The sequence below is a fragment of the Sminthopsis crassicaudata genome, chromosome 1 (genome assembly GCF_048593235.1).
Source record: "Sminthopsis crassicaudata isolate SCR6 chromosome 1, ASM4859323v1, whole genome shotgun sequence".
NCBI classification, from domain to species: domain Eukaryota; kingdom Metazoa; phylum Chordata; class Mammalia; order Dasyuromorphia; family Dasyuridae; genus Sminthopsis; species Sminthopsis crassicaudata.
The window spans coordinates 239,972,427-239,989,862 of record NC_133617.1 but is presented as its reverse complement, the minus strand read 5'-3'; the positions used below and the strand labels follow the sequence as shown (position 1 = coordinate 239,989,862).

At 32.5% G+C, this 17,436-nt stretch overlaps 1 protein-coding gene across 1 annotated transcript in view; it reads left to right on the top strand.

Moving 5' to 3' along the window:
- Positions 1-17,436, top strand: part of CHST9 (carbohydrate sulfotransferase 9) — a 333,686-nt gene that overhangs the window by 34,316 nt on the left and 281,934 nt on the right. Inside the window, exon 2 of the mRNA XM_074277059.1 lies at positions 9,336-9,546. Coding sequence (XP_074133160.1) covers positions 9,387-9,546 — 160 coding nt within the window. The 5' untranslated portion in view covers positions 9,336-9,386. The remainder of the gene's footprint in view (positions 1-9,335; positions 9,547-17,436) is intronic.

The window sequence follows — 17,436 nt, the reverse complement described above, 5'->3', positions numbered from 1 at the left end:
AAATAAGCTTCACTACTAAGTACATAGAATTCAAATATATATTTAATAGTCCATAGCTTCAGAAGTTCAAAATTTAAAAAGGAGCACAAGATCTACCATTTGACATATGAATATAAACTTTTATACATTGTTCATAATTGCTTCATGTTATTCTCTCTGTAGCTACACTATATATTTTTTTAGAAAATGAAGAATGTATATAAGAGAATAATACAAGTAAGCAGCTTTGGAGTCAGAAAATTCTGAATTTAGCTCCCACCAGTACCATCTCTGACCCTTACTAGCTGTGATAAAGGACAAGTTGTTGAACCATTTAGTGGCCTCAAAACAACTCTCTAAAACCATAATTTATAAAATGGTTGCCCTCCATTGGTAAAAGAAATTTCCTCACCAGATGTTTGCGTATATGAATGAAATCAGAAGTGAATTTTTTCATATCCTAAGGTTTTTATTTGTTTTATTGACCAGATATTATTTTTTTAGTAAAGGGAAATTCTTATGAGGATTGGTCTTACCCATAGAGGTTAATCAGCATCTTTTAAAACATTGTTTACATTTTAATATTTTATTTTTAATTTATTAAATAAAACAAGCATTTCCATAACATAGTAGAATTATTTTTTAAAAGATGATTGCAAATGGAATTCTTCTTTTAAAAGTAGATAGAATGCTAAGCTTGGTGTTAAGAAAATTTAAATTTTGACTCCAACACTTAACCAGTGGTACTATGAGAAAGTCATTTAACCAAAGACCTCAGAATCATAGAACCTAAGATCACATTGTATGTTTAAAGTTGAGACTTTGGAATTTTCCCATCTCCTTCATTTCACAGATGAAAAAAATAAAGGTCAGATAGATAAAATGAATGGCCAGAGGTTACACAACTAGTAAATAGTAGAGTCAGGCTTTGAATCCAGGTGCTCTGAGAAATTTTCTGACCTTTTTCATAATAACTTTGCCTTTCTGACCAACACTTTTCTAATATATAAAACGGAGCTTATTGTTGTAATTCAGTCATATCTAATTTTTCATCACCCCATTTGGGGTTTTCTTGGAAAAGAGTGGATTGCCGTTTCCTCTTCAGTTCATTTTAAAAAGGAGGAAACTAAGGCACATCTAAGACTGTATCTAAGACTAAATATCTGAGAGCAGATTTGAACTCAGGAGGATCAATATTCCTGACTCCAGGCCTAGTATTCTATCCACTGCATCACCTAACTCTCCCCAAATGGGACTAATAATGGCCAAACTATCTTCCTTACAGAGTTACTGTAATATTTTACTTAGACAATGTATTAAAGTCCTTTATACACCTTAAAGTGCTCTATGAATGATAATAATCAACACCCACAATAACAAAAATAATGTTATCACAACTCTTGGCACAATTTTGCATTCATAGCACACCACAACTAATATTTCATTGATCCAGGACAAAAAAACTGTTAAGTTATTTCACTTATATGTTTTCTGAACTCTTGCCTTTTCCCTTATCTTGCTACATAATCCCAGATACATGGGAGCATGTTCACATGATGATTGTACTTCATCTGTCACAGTTGATTTTATAATGTTCTATGCAGTATCACAATTATCTGAGATTGAAGGGTTTATCTTCCTAGGATCTCAATGTCACTTGGAGGTTGGCCATGAGTTCTCAAAATCTATGTCAACAAAGCCAAGATGGTAATAGATTAAAAAGAGCACTGGATTCAGAGAACCTATATTTAAATCTCTCTCCTGTGGCTTATTACTTATGTGACCTTAAATAAATAATTTACTCACCCATGGCCAGTTTTTTGGTTTGAAAAATAAGGGGGTATATTAGATGATATGTAAATTAGTTCTCTTCCAAATTTTAGATTTGTAATGCAGTAATAGTAATAGTAGTAGTAGTAGTAGTAGTAGTAGTAGTAGTAGTAGTAGTAGTAGTAGTAGTAGTAGTAGTAGTAACAGTAATAGTAGTAGGGATTATAGAGGCAAAAAAATGCCATATGATTGAGAAGGCCATCTAAATTGTGATTTGATCATGAATTTGCAGAATACTGAATCATTGAGTTATAAAAACATCATGGATATTATAACGTTGGCTCTAGTTTGTAAGAACTGAATTATTGAACACGGATTCTTTGCTAAGATATATAAAGGTAGGTACTGTAGACACTTTTTGATAAAATTCATCTATGTTTATTCCATTTTCACATACTTCAAATTGATTTTTCATATATTGCATCACTTACATGCTCCCTTGGACTCAGATGCCCCTGATTCTACTCCAATATTTGATGATCCAGTGACATTAGCCTCCTTTCTGTGCTTCTCATATATCTGTCTCCTAAATTCTGGCATTTGGACTGATTTGTCCTCTTTGCTTAGAGTCCTCTCTCTCATTGTTTCCACCTTCCAGCTTCCTTGATTTCCTTCAAACCTCAGCTAAAGTCTCACTTTCTACTAGAAATCTTTCTTAATCCTCCTTAATATTTATGACAGTTAGATGGGATAATGGATAGAGCATTGGACCTGAAGTCTACCCTCAAATGTTTACTATCTGTATAATTTTGGGCAAGTCACTTAATCTGTCTTGTATCAGTTTCTTCATCTATAAAATGGGGATATAATAATAGCACCTGTCTTCTAGTGGTTTAGTAAGGATCAAATAAGATAATATTTGTAAAGTGTTTGGTATAGTGCCTGTAATATGATAGTAAATATCATTGTTATCATTGCTAGTGATCGCCCCTTAAAATTACCTCCATTTTATAATGTCTATACATGTTCCTAAATGGAAAGAGACAGGCAGACAGACAGAAAGAATCAGAGAGAGAGACATTCAGACAAACAGACAGAAAAATCTGGAAAAGACTTTAGAAGGGCATCAAAGTCACTCTCCATGTTTTACAGATAAGGAAACTGAATCCCAGAAAGGTTAAATTGAATAGTCACTCATCTACCAAATAACATAACATGATTTGAATCCTTATTCTCTCATTTCAAATCCTATGGTTGGTTCAAAGTGGAATTTTAAAGTATACAAAACGGTACTGGTACTTTGCTATCATTTCATTAGTATAGGAAACTCTTCAGAAGGGTTTCCCCTGTACCAATTTCGACTAATATATCCTGTATAACTTTTATCCTTAAAGAGTTTCCAGGAGGCATGAAAATAAACAATTTACCACAATATAAATATCTGCCCTTTCCAAATGGAAGATGAGTGCAGAGCTGCAAGGACAGGTAAGACAAGGACCTGATCCCAATAAAACTTTTATCATGGTAAGGCAGTATAGGCCTACACAAAAATAATAATAAAATAGGCCATGAGAAGTCCATTGAAAATATAAAACATTGTAAGAGATTCAAGGATAGATTCCCTTCAGGTTTGCATGGTTAGGGGTTGAACAAGTGTGAGAGCAATTAGAGTTCACCAAATGATTTAACTTGATGACTGAGCAGAATTCCAAAGAAAGATTTTTGACTATCGAAATGGCATAGCTTGCCATACATAAAGCATCATTATTCCAAGTAATTTCAATCTCCAATAGTCTGCAGTTTTCCAGAGGCTTAGAGGCAAACAGACTATCTGCAAATAGATACATTTTCCCATTACAACTGACCTTCAGCTTTGCTTGGAGCAATGCTGTAGCTTCTACTTGCCTCACCTTTGTTTAATGAGAGGCATTTTTGAATGCCAACTTTGGGTTAATGGACTGAGATCTGAGAAAATCTCATGTATTTCTCTATTTTATACCAGATTGCTCTATGCCTTGTGGCTTTAATCATTCAATCCTACTCACATCTGCCATAATAACAATTAGAGGTTTTCCACTGCCTTCTGCACCCAGGAGGATGTGTCAGACACAGAATAACTACATTTCTCAGAGAAAGAGAGTAAATTCTTCATCTCTATCCAGAAGCCTAGGTAATAATTTTCTCATTTAAATCCCCCCAGGATTACTTCTATTGGCTTCCACACCCTTTATTCCCCTAGGTTCACAGCTCTTGCCTGATTTATGAATTTTCTTCTATCTTTTCTCTTCCAAGTTGAGTTTTAATTATGCAGACAACAAGAGTTTAAAGATCTCTTCCTTCTTAAGTGCAATCATTTAGTCTTTAGTAGAAGAATATATTTGATTGGTTACCTACTATCTGAATTTCCTTATCCAACCCAGTTATTATTTCTGTTCAATGTTTAACTTCTGTGCAAGCGAATGTTACTTTCATTTCATAAAGTTCCTTGAGGAATCAATCTTGAAAAACCTCAATTCCTATCTCCCTTGTGGGCTACAATGTTTTATAAGCACTTGGAAAACTCATATTCCTCTAACTTAATTTAATATGGTAAGATCTTTTCTATCATAAGAGCTCTGTGAGAACACATTCACTTCTTTTATTTCCTTTAAAACTTCCTGTGCTACCAGAACCAAAGATTAACTGGATTAAAAAAAAAAAAAAAAAAAAAAAAAAAAAACTTCAAAAGCACAAACAAAAACCTGCTCCTCTGACACCAGTTCCATATACAGCTATTTTTTAATAGAATTGAATTTTCAAGGGAAGCCTTATAAAGTAGAGATGAGCTAATATTTCCTCCTATTTTCATGCTGGCAATTTGATTAGCTGTCCCTATGTGCTAACTTGAGTTAATCTATATCAGCCTAAAGTTTAGACTTTTCCCCTATTCTGCTTATTGAAAAAAAATAGATTAGCACATCATCCAGTCATTTTTTATGTTTAAATACTAATTAAATTAAATTTAAAATATCATTGAAAATAATTGATCACAAAATATGTAAAGTAAAATTATGTACTTATAAAAAAATGCAAAAAACTATCTTTGTTATTGAACTCAACAGACATTTCTGATCTTCACGATCCCTATCTGGAATAGTAAAGGAAGGTGTTTGCCATTTCCTTCTCCAGTTAATTTTACAGGTGAGAAAATTGAAGCAAACAGGGTTAAGTATTTTGTTCAGGGGCAGACAGCTAGTAAGTGACTGAAATGGATTTGAATTCAAGATGAGTCTTCCTAACTCCAGGCCCAGCACTGTATCTACTGAACCACCGAGGAGCACTTGAGGCATTTTAAAAATCAACTTTTATGTTTTTGAAGATAGAGAGAAAAAAAAAAACAAGAAAAATCTTATACTTCTTCTCATGTTATTTCAAGTATGTTGAAAAGGCTAACGAAAAAACATTTGTTCCTGTCTAAAGCCTTCCATAATTGTACCTGTAATTTTTCTACTACTTACATTTTAACTGAAAGACATTAAAAAACTGATCTCATGACTTTCACTCACAACCAATTGGCTAGACACTTCCTTAAAAGAGAATTGTCTTGCTAATTTCAGGAAAGGCCTTAAACTGCTGCTTCCTATTTCCAAATATTATCATATATTTTCTCTTTCCTATTAGATATAGGAAAGATATAGAGGAGCAACAGGGTCTATCTAGTGGGGATGGGAGCAGAATGGTAAACAACTCAACACTAGAATACAAATCCTAGTTCTATTATTGTGTATGAATTTGGGCAAGCCTTTCCACCTTTTGGGGGGGGAGGGTCTCAGTTTCGCTATCTATGAAGTGAGTGTTGGAGAGAGATGCTCTTTAATATCCCTTCACATCCTCAATCTTAGATTCTGCAATTTGACACATTCTATTTTCACTTTTATTCATTTTTTTCTTTTGTTTTTGATGTTTCTTTTTTCATAACATGACTGATATGGAAATATGTTTTCCATGATTCTATATAAAAGAGGAAGGAGAGAGGAAGAAAATTTGACACTCGAAATTTTATAAAAAATGAGTGTTAAAATCATCTTCACATGAATTGAAAAAAATAAAGTATTTAAAAAATAAATCTTTGATTCTATGGAAAGAATATATTGTATTCTTGTTCTCAAGTTTTATAAAATTACATCTTTTCTCAATTAAAATCACAGACATATTTTCCCAATTGAAAGGTAACTGACAATCATTTCTCTTTATTCATTCTTAATTTTATCATAGAACTTGGGGGTCAGGAATTGTCTCAGGTGATAAGAGCTCTGGCCCTAGGGTCAGGAAGAGGGGAGTTCAAATCTGATCTCACATACTTAACACAACACTTCCTAGCTAGGTGACACTGAGGAAGTCACTTAACCCCAATTATCTCTCCATGTACAAATTCACAAAAGAATATTAAAAATCATAGAATTGGGGCATTGGAAGGGTCATCAGTAACTCTCTATTCCCAACCATACTAGTATACCTATAGAAAGCCTGAAATCTGGAAAAGTATACTTGAAACAAGGTGTTAACTCAATGGAATTGATGAGATAATGGTTCTTTAGTTTCACATATATACTTAGTACTTAGTATGGTGATATAATGGTTCTCTAAGTTCACATATAATCAGTAAGCTGTAATGATGTAATTACAATAAGGTATATAAGGGCTAAGAAGGACTGGAAGATATTTATTCTATCTTTGACCAGCCTCTTGGTAGTTTTCCTGCCTCCTGAATTAAGATCAAGGCTGGTCCTGAGGTCTTCCAGAAAGCTAGCCAAACACTATGAATACCAGAGAAGTAGTCATGCCAGCTTTGACAAGCATTGAGATGGAGGAAGAAATCCAGTGCCTCTCCTTCTACATTTGGACAGTTCTCATCATTAGGAAGTTCTTCTGTACCATCAAGCCTCAACTGACTTCTTTGAAACTCCCACTTTTTTTTTTTTTTTTTTGGCTCTGCACTCTGAAATCAAAAAGCAAGCCAAATCTTCCTCTGAGTGACTACCTTAACAGCTTAAAGACAGCTATCATGTCCCCCCAATTCTTTGTTTCTTAAAGTTAAACATTCTCAATTCCTTTAACCTTTTGTCACGTGTCATAAACTTCAGTCCTACTCTTTTGTACATTGACCAATTCATTGATATCTTTCATAAAGTGGGATATCCTGAATTGAACAAATACTCCAGATGAATTCTATCATCTCCTTCTTCCTGGAAGCTATGCTTCTTTTAATGAAGTCCAAGATCTCACTGACTTGTTTGACTACTATGTCACATTCCTGATTCATTGAACTTGGAATCCACTAATACTCCCAAGTATTTTTCATAAAAATTGCTGTTAAAACATGTCTCCCTCTTTATGAACTTAAAATTTCACCTATTTTAACCCAAACACAAGAGTTCACATTTATCTTCATTGAATTTTATCTAATTAGATGTCACACAGTGCTTTAATCTGTCAAGATCTTCTTGATTCCCAATGGTCATCTGGGGCATTAGCTGCCCCCCCATCTTCCTATAATCTGAAAATCAAATGAGAAAGTCATATACACCTGCTTCTAAACCACTGATTTTTTTAAATGTCAAATAATACAATGCCAAGAATATCTTCCTGGTATACTCTATTAGAGATCTTTTGCCTTATTGACATGAAACAATAGATTATTGCTCTTTGAGTCATTCAGTCACTTCTGATTCTATCAACTTATATTGTCCTCTGGTCTGTATCTATCCTTATCTTTCTTTGCCACAGAAAACACTTTGTCAAATAGTATTTTGTTGTTGTTTAGATATGTCCAACTCTACTTGACTCTATTTGAAGTTTTCTTGGTAAAAACTTATTTTTGGTGGTTTGCCATTTCCATCTCCAGTTCATTTTACAAAACAGAATACTTGGGCAAATAGGGATAAATGAATGACTTGACACCTAGTAGTAACTGGTTTAGGCTGGATTTGAATTCAAGAACATGAATCTTTCTAACTTTAGCTCTATTGCCCTATTAACTGTATCATATAGTTGCTCCATTTTATCAAATGCTTGGCTAAAACTGAAACGAATTGTATTTACAGCATTATTCTGATTTACCAGTCAAAAATAAGAGATTAAGTGAGTATGGTATGGTCTAGTCCTGATGAAAACATGCTAGTTCTTTGTCATTACCAGTCCCTTTGTTGAACGTTTAGTGTCTCTTTAATGATCCATTACAGAATTTACTCAGGAATTAGTTTATATCATTAACCTACAGCTTACAAATTCTACTCATTCCTTTAAAAAAAAAAGTGTTAGTATTTAACGTTCTATAATGTTTTGCTACCTTTCACTCTTCTCCATCATCTTTCAAATATACCCATTGTTTAACAATCACATAATCTGTAGTATCATCTACCCCAAAACTTCTTAAACTGTGGGGTTGTGGCACTGAATGTGGGGTTCACAAAAATGACAACAGTTGAAGGAATCAACTATTCTTCCAAGACAATTCTTTTTGTAAAATAAATAAGCATAATATATCATTGGCATGCAAAATTGTTTTCATCTTTAATAAATGATAAAATTATGTTATACCAAGGAAATATCTTAAAATAAATTTCTTTATGATTTATTATTAGTAAATGTTTGATTTGTATATCTATTTTGCACACCAGGGTCAGGTAAAAGGAGTAATGAATAGAAAATGTTTAAGAAGCCCTGATCTAGCCTACTCTCTTTATTATATGGTTCAGGAAAATGAGACTCAGAGAGATTAAATGACTTGGTCAATATCACTTAGCCAGCTGTTATAGGATTTGAACTCAGTATCTCCAGGCTCAAAGTCCTTTACACTAATAAAGTAATAACAATGCCTCACTATTGAGCAGAAAGAAAAAAGAATGGGTAATTCTTGGTGAGAATTCATGAGATTATGGTAAAGGATGGAATTGAAGACACATGTGGAAGACTTGACTTTGCAAAGTAGTGGGATCACCGGATCCTCTGAGACTGGAAGGAGAAAGGAGACAATAGTGAGAAACTGAGAGGTCTAGTGAAGGAAAACATTCATTTCAAATGGCCTTGATCTTTTCATTAAAGTAAAAAAGTAGATCCCCTGCTAGGAATAAAAGTAAAGATAAGGGAGTTAAAAAGAGAAAAGAAAGCTTGTAACTAAAAAGGGAAAAATCTTTGAGTGCATTGTTTTCTCCTTTTTGCTTTATGGTTTTAGTAACATACTTCTATCAGAACTATCCAAGATCAACTCTAAGGGAACATATGGAATGTCAATAAAAGGTCCTTTGTTCATTAAAAATAGTTTACATTAGGATATTTTCCTTGGCCTTTAACAATTTAGGAAAGGTTAACTTAACATTGTGGTTTAATTTAATGTTAAGAACACATTAATTGTAGAAGAACAAATATATTATATAAGAATAGGTTTTTGGAGTGTAACCAGACATCGGTCCCTTTGAAGGTCTTCAGTTTCATAACACCAGTGTTCATTTAAACATTCAATGTTGTAAATATTCTTCCTGTTTCACAGAACATCCATAAAAAAGTATCGCCAAAGAATCGCAATGCTTTATTTTCCCATTTTCTAGGATACTGAAAAAAAAAAGATGTTGAAGAGAACAAGATCAGACTAAGAATAAATGGAAAGAAAACCATGTGGTATTCACAGAAGAGCAAAAATGCAACCTTCTGAAATGGTCATGAATTTGAGACAAGTCTTTCTGTCTGTGCTGATGTTTGGAGTAGCAGGACTACTCCTCTTCATGTACTTACAGGCTTGGATTGAAGAGCAGCATACAGGTAATAATGCACAGTTATATACATTCCTTTTCTGTAAGTGAAAATGCTTACAGGAATTCTGAATTTAAAAAATTAAGCAAGTAAATAGGTTGAATTACTGTTGCTCTTTCTTGACTGTCTTTGATATGCAAGGTCACACAAGATTTATTATTGGACACATTGCTTCTTTCCATCTGGCTGCCTACATGACCTCCAACTCCCAGACTTATATGTACTACTCTGTCTTTTCTAAGGTCATTTTTTGAATAGAAGGCTCCATTGGCATGGCCCCAATTACAAAAAGGAAGAAATTGTGTCACCACTAATAATACATGTAGTAGTGACAGTGGGTCCATACTATCACCTCTGATATGTATATATGTGTGTATACATACATATATATATATATGCATATCTTTTTAGAATTTTCTATCCATCAAAAGAGAGGTAAATTACAATTTTCTTTTCTACTTTTCTGTAATTCGTGTCAACAGAAATAATTTTCTGATTGGTTGGGTAAAATGCATAGTTACACAGAGACATAAGAATTACACATATAAGTCTTTGTTGTTTTCCATTGTTAGAGATGCACTATGGATTTACAATACTACGGAGAATTAATGTAATCAGAAAAGCATTTCACTGATAGTGTCCTATTGTTGACTTATTTAAAATCAGAATTTAAAATATGTTAAGACTCTTCAATGTGGAACTATACAGGACTGACAAGTAGCAGAAAAGGTAATTTAAATCATTATTCCAAATGTTAATTTTTCCCCTGGGTCTTTTCTCATGGTAACTAAGTCTAATGGGTGGCAACCAGACCTAATTCTATTTTCTGGATAGTATCTCTATCCTTAGTTTTATTATTAATAAAGCCTTTTAATGAATGAAGCTGTGATATGGTTTTGAGTTGTTCCTGTTAACATACATACCTAAAAGTTTATAATAAATATATATTAACTGAAGTTCTAAAAGAATCTCATCATAAAGTGATTTTATCTAATGTAGCATCATGATATAGTTCCAATGCATTATCGTTGCATTATTCTGACATATTAAATAAAATGTGTGCATTGTTGTTAATTTTCAACTGGGTCTGACTCTGAGATTTTCTTGATAAAGATAATGGAGTGCTTTGCTCTTTCCTTCTCCAGATCATTTTAAATTGAGGAAACTGAAGCAAACTGAGTTAAGTGATTTGCCCAGAGTGACACAGCTAGCAAATGTGTTGGCCAGATTTGAACTCAGGAAGATGAGTCTTTCCTGACTGACAGTCTGGTACACTGTCCACTACAACACCTAATTGCCCCAGAGCATGTATTCAAAGACAATCCTATTGTAGAAGGATATGTTTATTCAGCCAAATAATAGATGAACAGACTTAATACTGAAATATAATAAAGAAACTATTCCAAGCCCCTTCCTTCAAAGACATTGTAGTTCTACAGTGATTGAAAAAGTGACAAGTAAGAAATTTTTAAGATGAATTTTTTCATAACTCATAGAAAATCTTGAAATGGAGAAAGATCACCTGAGAATTGGTGTGGGAGAATGGCTTTCTGCATGTATTAAGTATTAGGGAACAATTTCTATTTATTCTTTTATTGTTTTTATATATGTATCCTGGGGACCCTTTACAAATCAATCAGTTTAAAAGGAATTCTCCCATATTTCACAAACAACTCATAAGCCAGGATAATCAAATTATTTATTACCCAAAAAATTAAAACAGAAAATGTGGTACCTTTTGCTACCTATGTTAATGAAAAACAATCTTCTTAGGTTACCCTACAACAATATTGTCATATAATGATGAACCACATACAATTCAATAAATTCCCTGTTTGGCAGATCCCAACAAATATGTAATTTATGTATTTCAAATAATTTTAGAACAGCTTTAAATGAAGTTTTCTTTTTAAACAAGAAATGACTAAATGTCAATTGATGAAACCTCAGATAAAGCACTTAGCCTTTCTAGGGTTCCATTTTTTCATTTGTAAAATGGAGATAATTATATACATACCACCTACCTCACAATTTTGTTATAAAGATCAATAAAGATAATAAATATGAAAGCATTTGCATTTCTAAAGACTGTGTTCACTGCACAAAACAATAGTAAAAAGATTGAAAGGCTCCCAGAAGAAGGCTTATGAAAGATCATAGGTAAATCATAAAAGACAACAGCATAGTAGATAGAGAGGCTACTTTGAAACTAGGAAGATTTGAATTCAAGCCTTTGACAAATCCTGCCTTTGTAACCTCAGACAAATCAGTGGTTTTCAATCTTTTTAAAATTCTATTCAACTCTTAGATTCTTTGTGACCCCATTTGGGTTTTTCTTAGAAAGGGTACAGGAGTGGTTTGCCATTTACTTCTCCAGCTCATTTTATAAAAAGGAAAAACTGAGTCAAATAGCATTAAGTGATTTGTTTTAAACAACTCAAAATATAAATTGTAGAGAAGGTGACAACCTGGATTAGCAGAAAGAATTTCTTCCCTCAGGAGTTCCCTGTGCCAATGAAATCACAGATTTAACCTCTATTCCTATGGACAAGTAAAAGGAATGAGAAGTCATGAATGAATTGTGAATTTTACCTTTGAATGGAGAAGCCATATCAATTTAATCATAAATCCATGGGCTCTAATAGTCTACATCATTAAAATAAGATCTCTATGATGGGGGAAGAGTGGGGAGGAATCATCCCTTGTATATATTCTTTTACATGTGAATTAAACTGTAGGTAAGCTTTCTGTTAAGCCATATTGCTCTATTTAATACATGTCTTGCCATGTTTTTTTTTTTTTAAATCAGTCAATCACTGGAATGATGTATTATTTCAATATCAAAGTTGAATACTCAAGATTATCCTAAACTATTCAAGCTGATTTCGATTTTATAGTATTAAATCTCTAGATCACTCCTAAACTATATTTTAATTCTGACATTTTCTTTCCTAAAGACCATGATATATTATTGAATGTTTACAAGAGAAATACATTTCCATTTTTAAACTGAAAAAATGCTGTATTGTTCCAAGTATAAGCAATACTTTTTGCCTACCATAATTGTAGTTTGTATACAATTTGACTATAGCACTTAATTAGTGCTATATTTCTATGTGTACACACAAACACATATACCTTGAATTATGCTCATATATACAGTATATGGACATCTAGGTAGCATAGTGGAAAGAGGGTGGAACCTAAAGTAAAGAAGATTTGAATTGAAATTGAACTATGATCCTGGGAAAGTCATTAAATCCTGTTTGCCTCAATTTCCTCCTCTGTAAAAAAGACTAGGGAAGAAAATGCTAAATCGCTCCAGTATCATTGCCAAGAAAACCCCAAATAGGGTTACAAAGATTCAGACACTACTGAACAACAACAAATACATTATATGCTAGAAAATAGAACTAATTACATAGAAATAGAGATAGAAAGGATTTAATAGAGTACCCAGTGAATTATCCTTAATCCTTAGCTACTCAATAGTTTAATCAGTGACTTAAATAAAATTAAAAGTAGGCTGCTTTGAGAGGACCAGAAGTGGAAAGAAATATATGTTATGTTGGATATAAAAATCAGACTCCAAAAGGATCTTCATCAAAATAAATAAATAAATAAATAAATGAACAAATAAATAAATAAATAAAAATAGAATGGCAAGCTGAATGTAATAAATAGAATTTTTATACTATTTCAAATTTTATAAAATTTTCAAGTTTTTTATATCACTTTAAAGCTTATAATTATCATCTCATTTTATCCTCATAATAATCTGAGAAGTTAAGTGCAATTATTATCTCCATTTCATACAGGAGCAAACTGAGGCAGATAGTTTAAATGACTTGTTCAGCCAGGATCTTATAGCCAGGATCATAAGTATCTGAGGCTAGTCGTATAGGGTCTGAGGCAGCTGTTTGCACAATTCTGAACTTGAGGTCAAATTTAGATTCACACAATTACTAGCTCTAAATAAGTTACATTTAAGTAAACTGCAAACTCAGTAGAAATCATCCTTATGACATGGCCAATAAAATGGTATTGTGATTTTAACTTGCATGAAGAAAGTACAGATGTCCAGAACAAAGATACAGTTTGTTCTAATCAGATTCTGTGTAGATCCAGTTGTTCAGTGTTAGAATTGTTCAGCTGCCTCATGATATGTAAATCCTTCATTACTATAGACTCTTAAATAGTGGCTGAGTGACTACAAGGCAGGTATTTGGTGGAGAGATTCTTAATCAGGTATGAATTAGACAGAGTGACCTCCAAGGCCATTTATTGTTCTAAAATTCTTTGTTTCTCTGACTTGTAAGAAGTCTCATGTGAAATACCTAAGAATATATGCATTTCTATTGGGGTAAAAAAAGAAGTAACCTAATTTTGGTTTATGAGATGCTCTGCAAGTGGTGCATTTAACTATCTGCTGATTTAAAAAAAAAAAAGCCTAGATTGTTTTCAACCTATGAGTGTTTCAGTTTTAGCTCATTAAACGCTTAAGTCCTTCTAGTCCATTTTACCTGAGGCTTTGAAAACTTAATAAAATGTGGAACATTTACTGAGTCTTACCAATTTTACCTGAGTTTTTCTAATTAAGATCTCCTTACTATTTACAGTTACCTTTCTACACTCCTTTGGTTTATTTAATTAAAAGATAAAAATAGAGAATTTTTTTCATTTAATGTAGGGATATTTAAAATAGGATTTAATTCTCCCTACCAATATTTAGGTTTTTAATAACCAAATTCATATTCTGAGAGACCTTACACAACATATAACCAATTTCCTCATTTTATAGATTAGAAAGCAGGCTCAAGAAGGTTAAATTATTTGAGGTATGATTAAAAGAAAAACATTAAATTGGGTTGAAATCCCATGTCTAAGATATGGTTGTAGGATGATTATGGGCAAATCTTTTACCCTCTGTGAGATTTAATTTTCTTGTCTGCAAAATAGGTATAATAACCTATTCTATCTATTGTGACTTGCCTCAAGAGGGTTTATAACTCACAAATCTCAAATAGAGTATATGTATTATTAGTGCCTAATTTTTCATAAGTGACAAACAGTAGAATTAGGATTTGAATGTTTAATACATCACATGTATATTACATTAAAGTATTTTTCTCTGAATAATTATTTGAAAAAAAGTAATACAAGTCTTATCACTATCCCCTTTTTACCCAAGAGGAACCTGGAAAGTTAAATGCTTGCCCATGATTAACAAATAGTAAGTTTCTGAAGTGAAATTTAAATTCAAGACAATTGATTTTCAATCAAATGTTTTCTCCCTTTTATCACTCTGTTTTTCCACTACTTCTTATTTTTAATCCAGTGTTCTTTCCATGACACCACAGTGCTTCAGCTAATCTTAGACCAGAGATGACCTAATCAACTAGATCAAGATCACATCAAGAATTAACCTGATTTACTGATTTATAGCTTAGCGTGACCTAACCAATGCCCTACTCCTCAGGACTTCTCTATTATTATAAAGATTCACCAGCTAAACCTGTTCTATGTATCCTTCCCCAGATCTCCTCTATTTCTTGAATAGTTACAGGCTATTCAGTCTTCCAAAGCAATCACATTCATGGAAGACTGAGTGCTAAGAGATGATATTCTTGAAAGTAACACGAATCTTCATATTTTCACCACATAATAAAAGAACCATGCAATTTAGATCATCTGTACATATTCAGAGTCTCAAAGAAGTTAAGCCTGTTCCACCCTTCAATTTTATTAGCTTTCCATATAAGCATCTCTAAATGAGTTTACTTTTGGAACATATTTTTTTTTAGGTCCAGTAATATATGAACCATAGGATTATGTCAGCTTGCTTGAATATGGAAAAGACCAAATTGGTAAAAGTTGATATTGCTTCATTTTTTAAAAGTCTATATAATGCTGTTATGGATTTTTTGTTAGAACTAGTAACTCTTTAAATTTATTATTTTCCTGATTTGGTTAACTTTAAACTCAAGGAATTTTAGGGATCTCTAATTCTTAATTATTTCTGATTTCCTTGAAGTTAACACTTTTGTCCTCTCCTCACCAAATTCAGATTATAATTTGTCATCATTATATTCAAAAGGCAGCAATGCATTTTATATTCCTGAACAATAGAATCTCAGTTGAAAAGGATCTCATAGAAAGAGCATTTCTGTTATCCTTTGCTCTACATTCTATCACCTGCTCTACAAGTATTAATCTAGCCTTTACCCTCAGTGATATAATATTTGGACAATACCTAGTATAGTTCACTATATAATGAATTGCTGAAATGGTGCTCTGGCAATTACCTTAATGTAAATCTATTTCCCAAATTAAATTCAGCAAGACCAGATTGTCCTTTGAGCTAAATATTGTGTCTTGTGTGATCAAAGAGGTGGGAAGCCACCCTGACAGTCACATTTCTCTTCACTCATCCCTAATATGCTTCCATCCATGGAAACAGAGACTAAAAGCAGAGATCTAAATCACTTTTTTCTGAATGCAAACTGAATCTTACTAGCTCCTGGCTGTGTTTTAACTGTTCTATTTGGGTTTCATATCTGAGGGGAAATAGCTTCACAGCTTCCAGTTTTAGCAAGAATAAAACTCTCTCTGTTGCTCTTTCTCAAGAAAGTGATTGTGGTGCTCAGAATCCAATCAGTCTCCATGCTTATGATATTCTTAACCAGACTTCAGTTTGTTCTTTCTAAAAAACTAAGCAGGTTTGGATTTCCATCCATTTATAGATATGTCTTGTCCCATACTTTTCAAGAGTGTTATTTTGCTTTAAGTCCACCTATTAATCCTGTCACACTCTTATATGATATTGCAATTGTGAAAATTATTTACTTGTGTAAAATCCAACCATAACAATGTGGTTTTTAATGCCTGAGGTATTTTTGTGTTCTTTTTGTCTATCTTTGCATGGAATTTTAATGTTTTTTGAATGAAAAATAAGGTTTCTTTAAATTGTCCTTGAAGTCTAGAATTATGCAGGATAGTAGTTATTATATTACTATGTACATAGATGGTATGATTTCTTAATTAAAATATATGAAAATTTATCTGTCAGTTTCTAAAATCAAATACTTTATAGATAAGCCAGACATCAATAAAATGGGATATAAGGCTAAGTGATAGATAAATGAAGATTTGGAAAGTATTGTATTTAGTGTTGGACATTGTTATGTTAAAAAAAATAATAATTCTGAACTCCAGAAAGGAAACTTATGGGAATAGTCTATTTTAATTTCCAAAATAAAATAGTTTGGGAGAGGGGAGTTAAAGCAGGAAACAAGTAAATAAGAACTTCAAGAAACCCACTAAAGTGAAATATCATGAACAACTTTCTTTTTGCCCAGGAGTAGAAAAAAATACTTCCAGAATTTTAATTTATGTTAGATATCATGATTTCCAATCATATAGGATAATTTAATAGCTGAAAATAATAAATCTATTCACTCAACAAATATTTTTATATCTATAATATATAACATGCTATATTACACACACTAAATTCATCTGTCTCAAAAATGGATTTAAGTATTCAGTGAGGATTTAGAATCATGTCATAAAGTCTCCATTGAAAGGCACCTCAGAGGTTGGATAATCTATGGAAATGCAAGCATTCTCTAATGGAATTACGAATATCTTCAATATTATGACCACTTAGTGTTAATCTAGCCACTACTAAAATATCTTTACTAATGAGAAACATAAAACCAAAGAAGAAAGTCCATTCCAAATTTTGACAGCTCTAAATATAGGTAATTCTTCACTATATTTCTCTACCACCATCTTCAGTATTCCACTTCAACTAATATTATAAAGAATGTTTGGAGAACAGTAACTGCCTCTCAGTCTCCTTATATCATCATCATCCTCTCACATGAAGAAGAACCA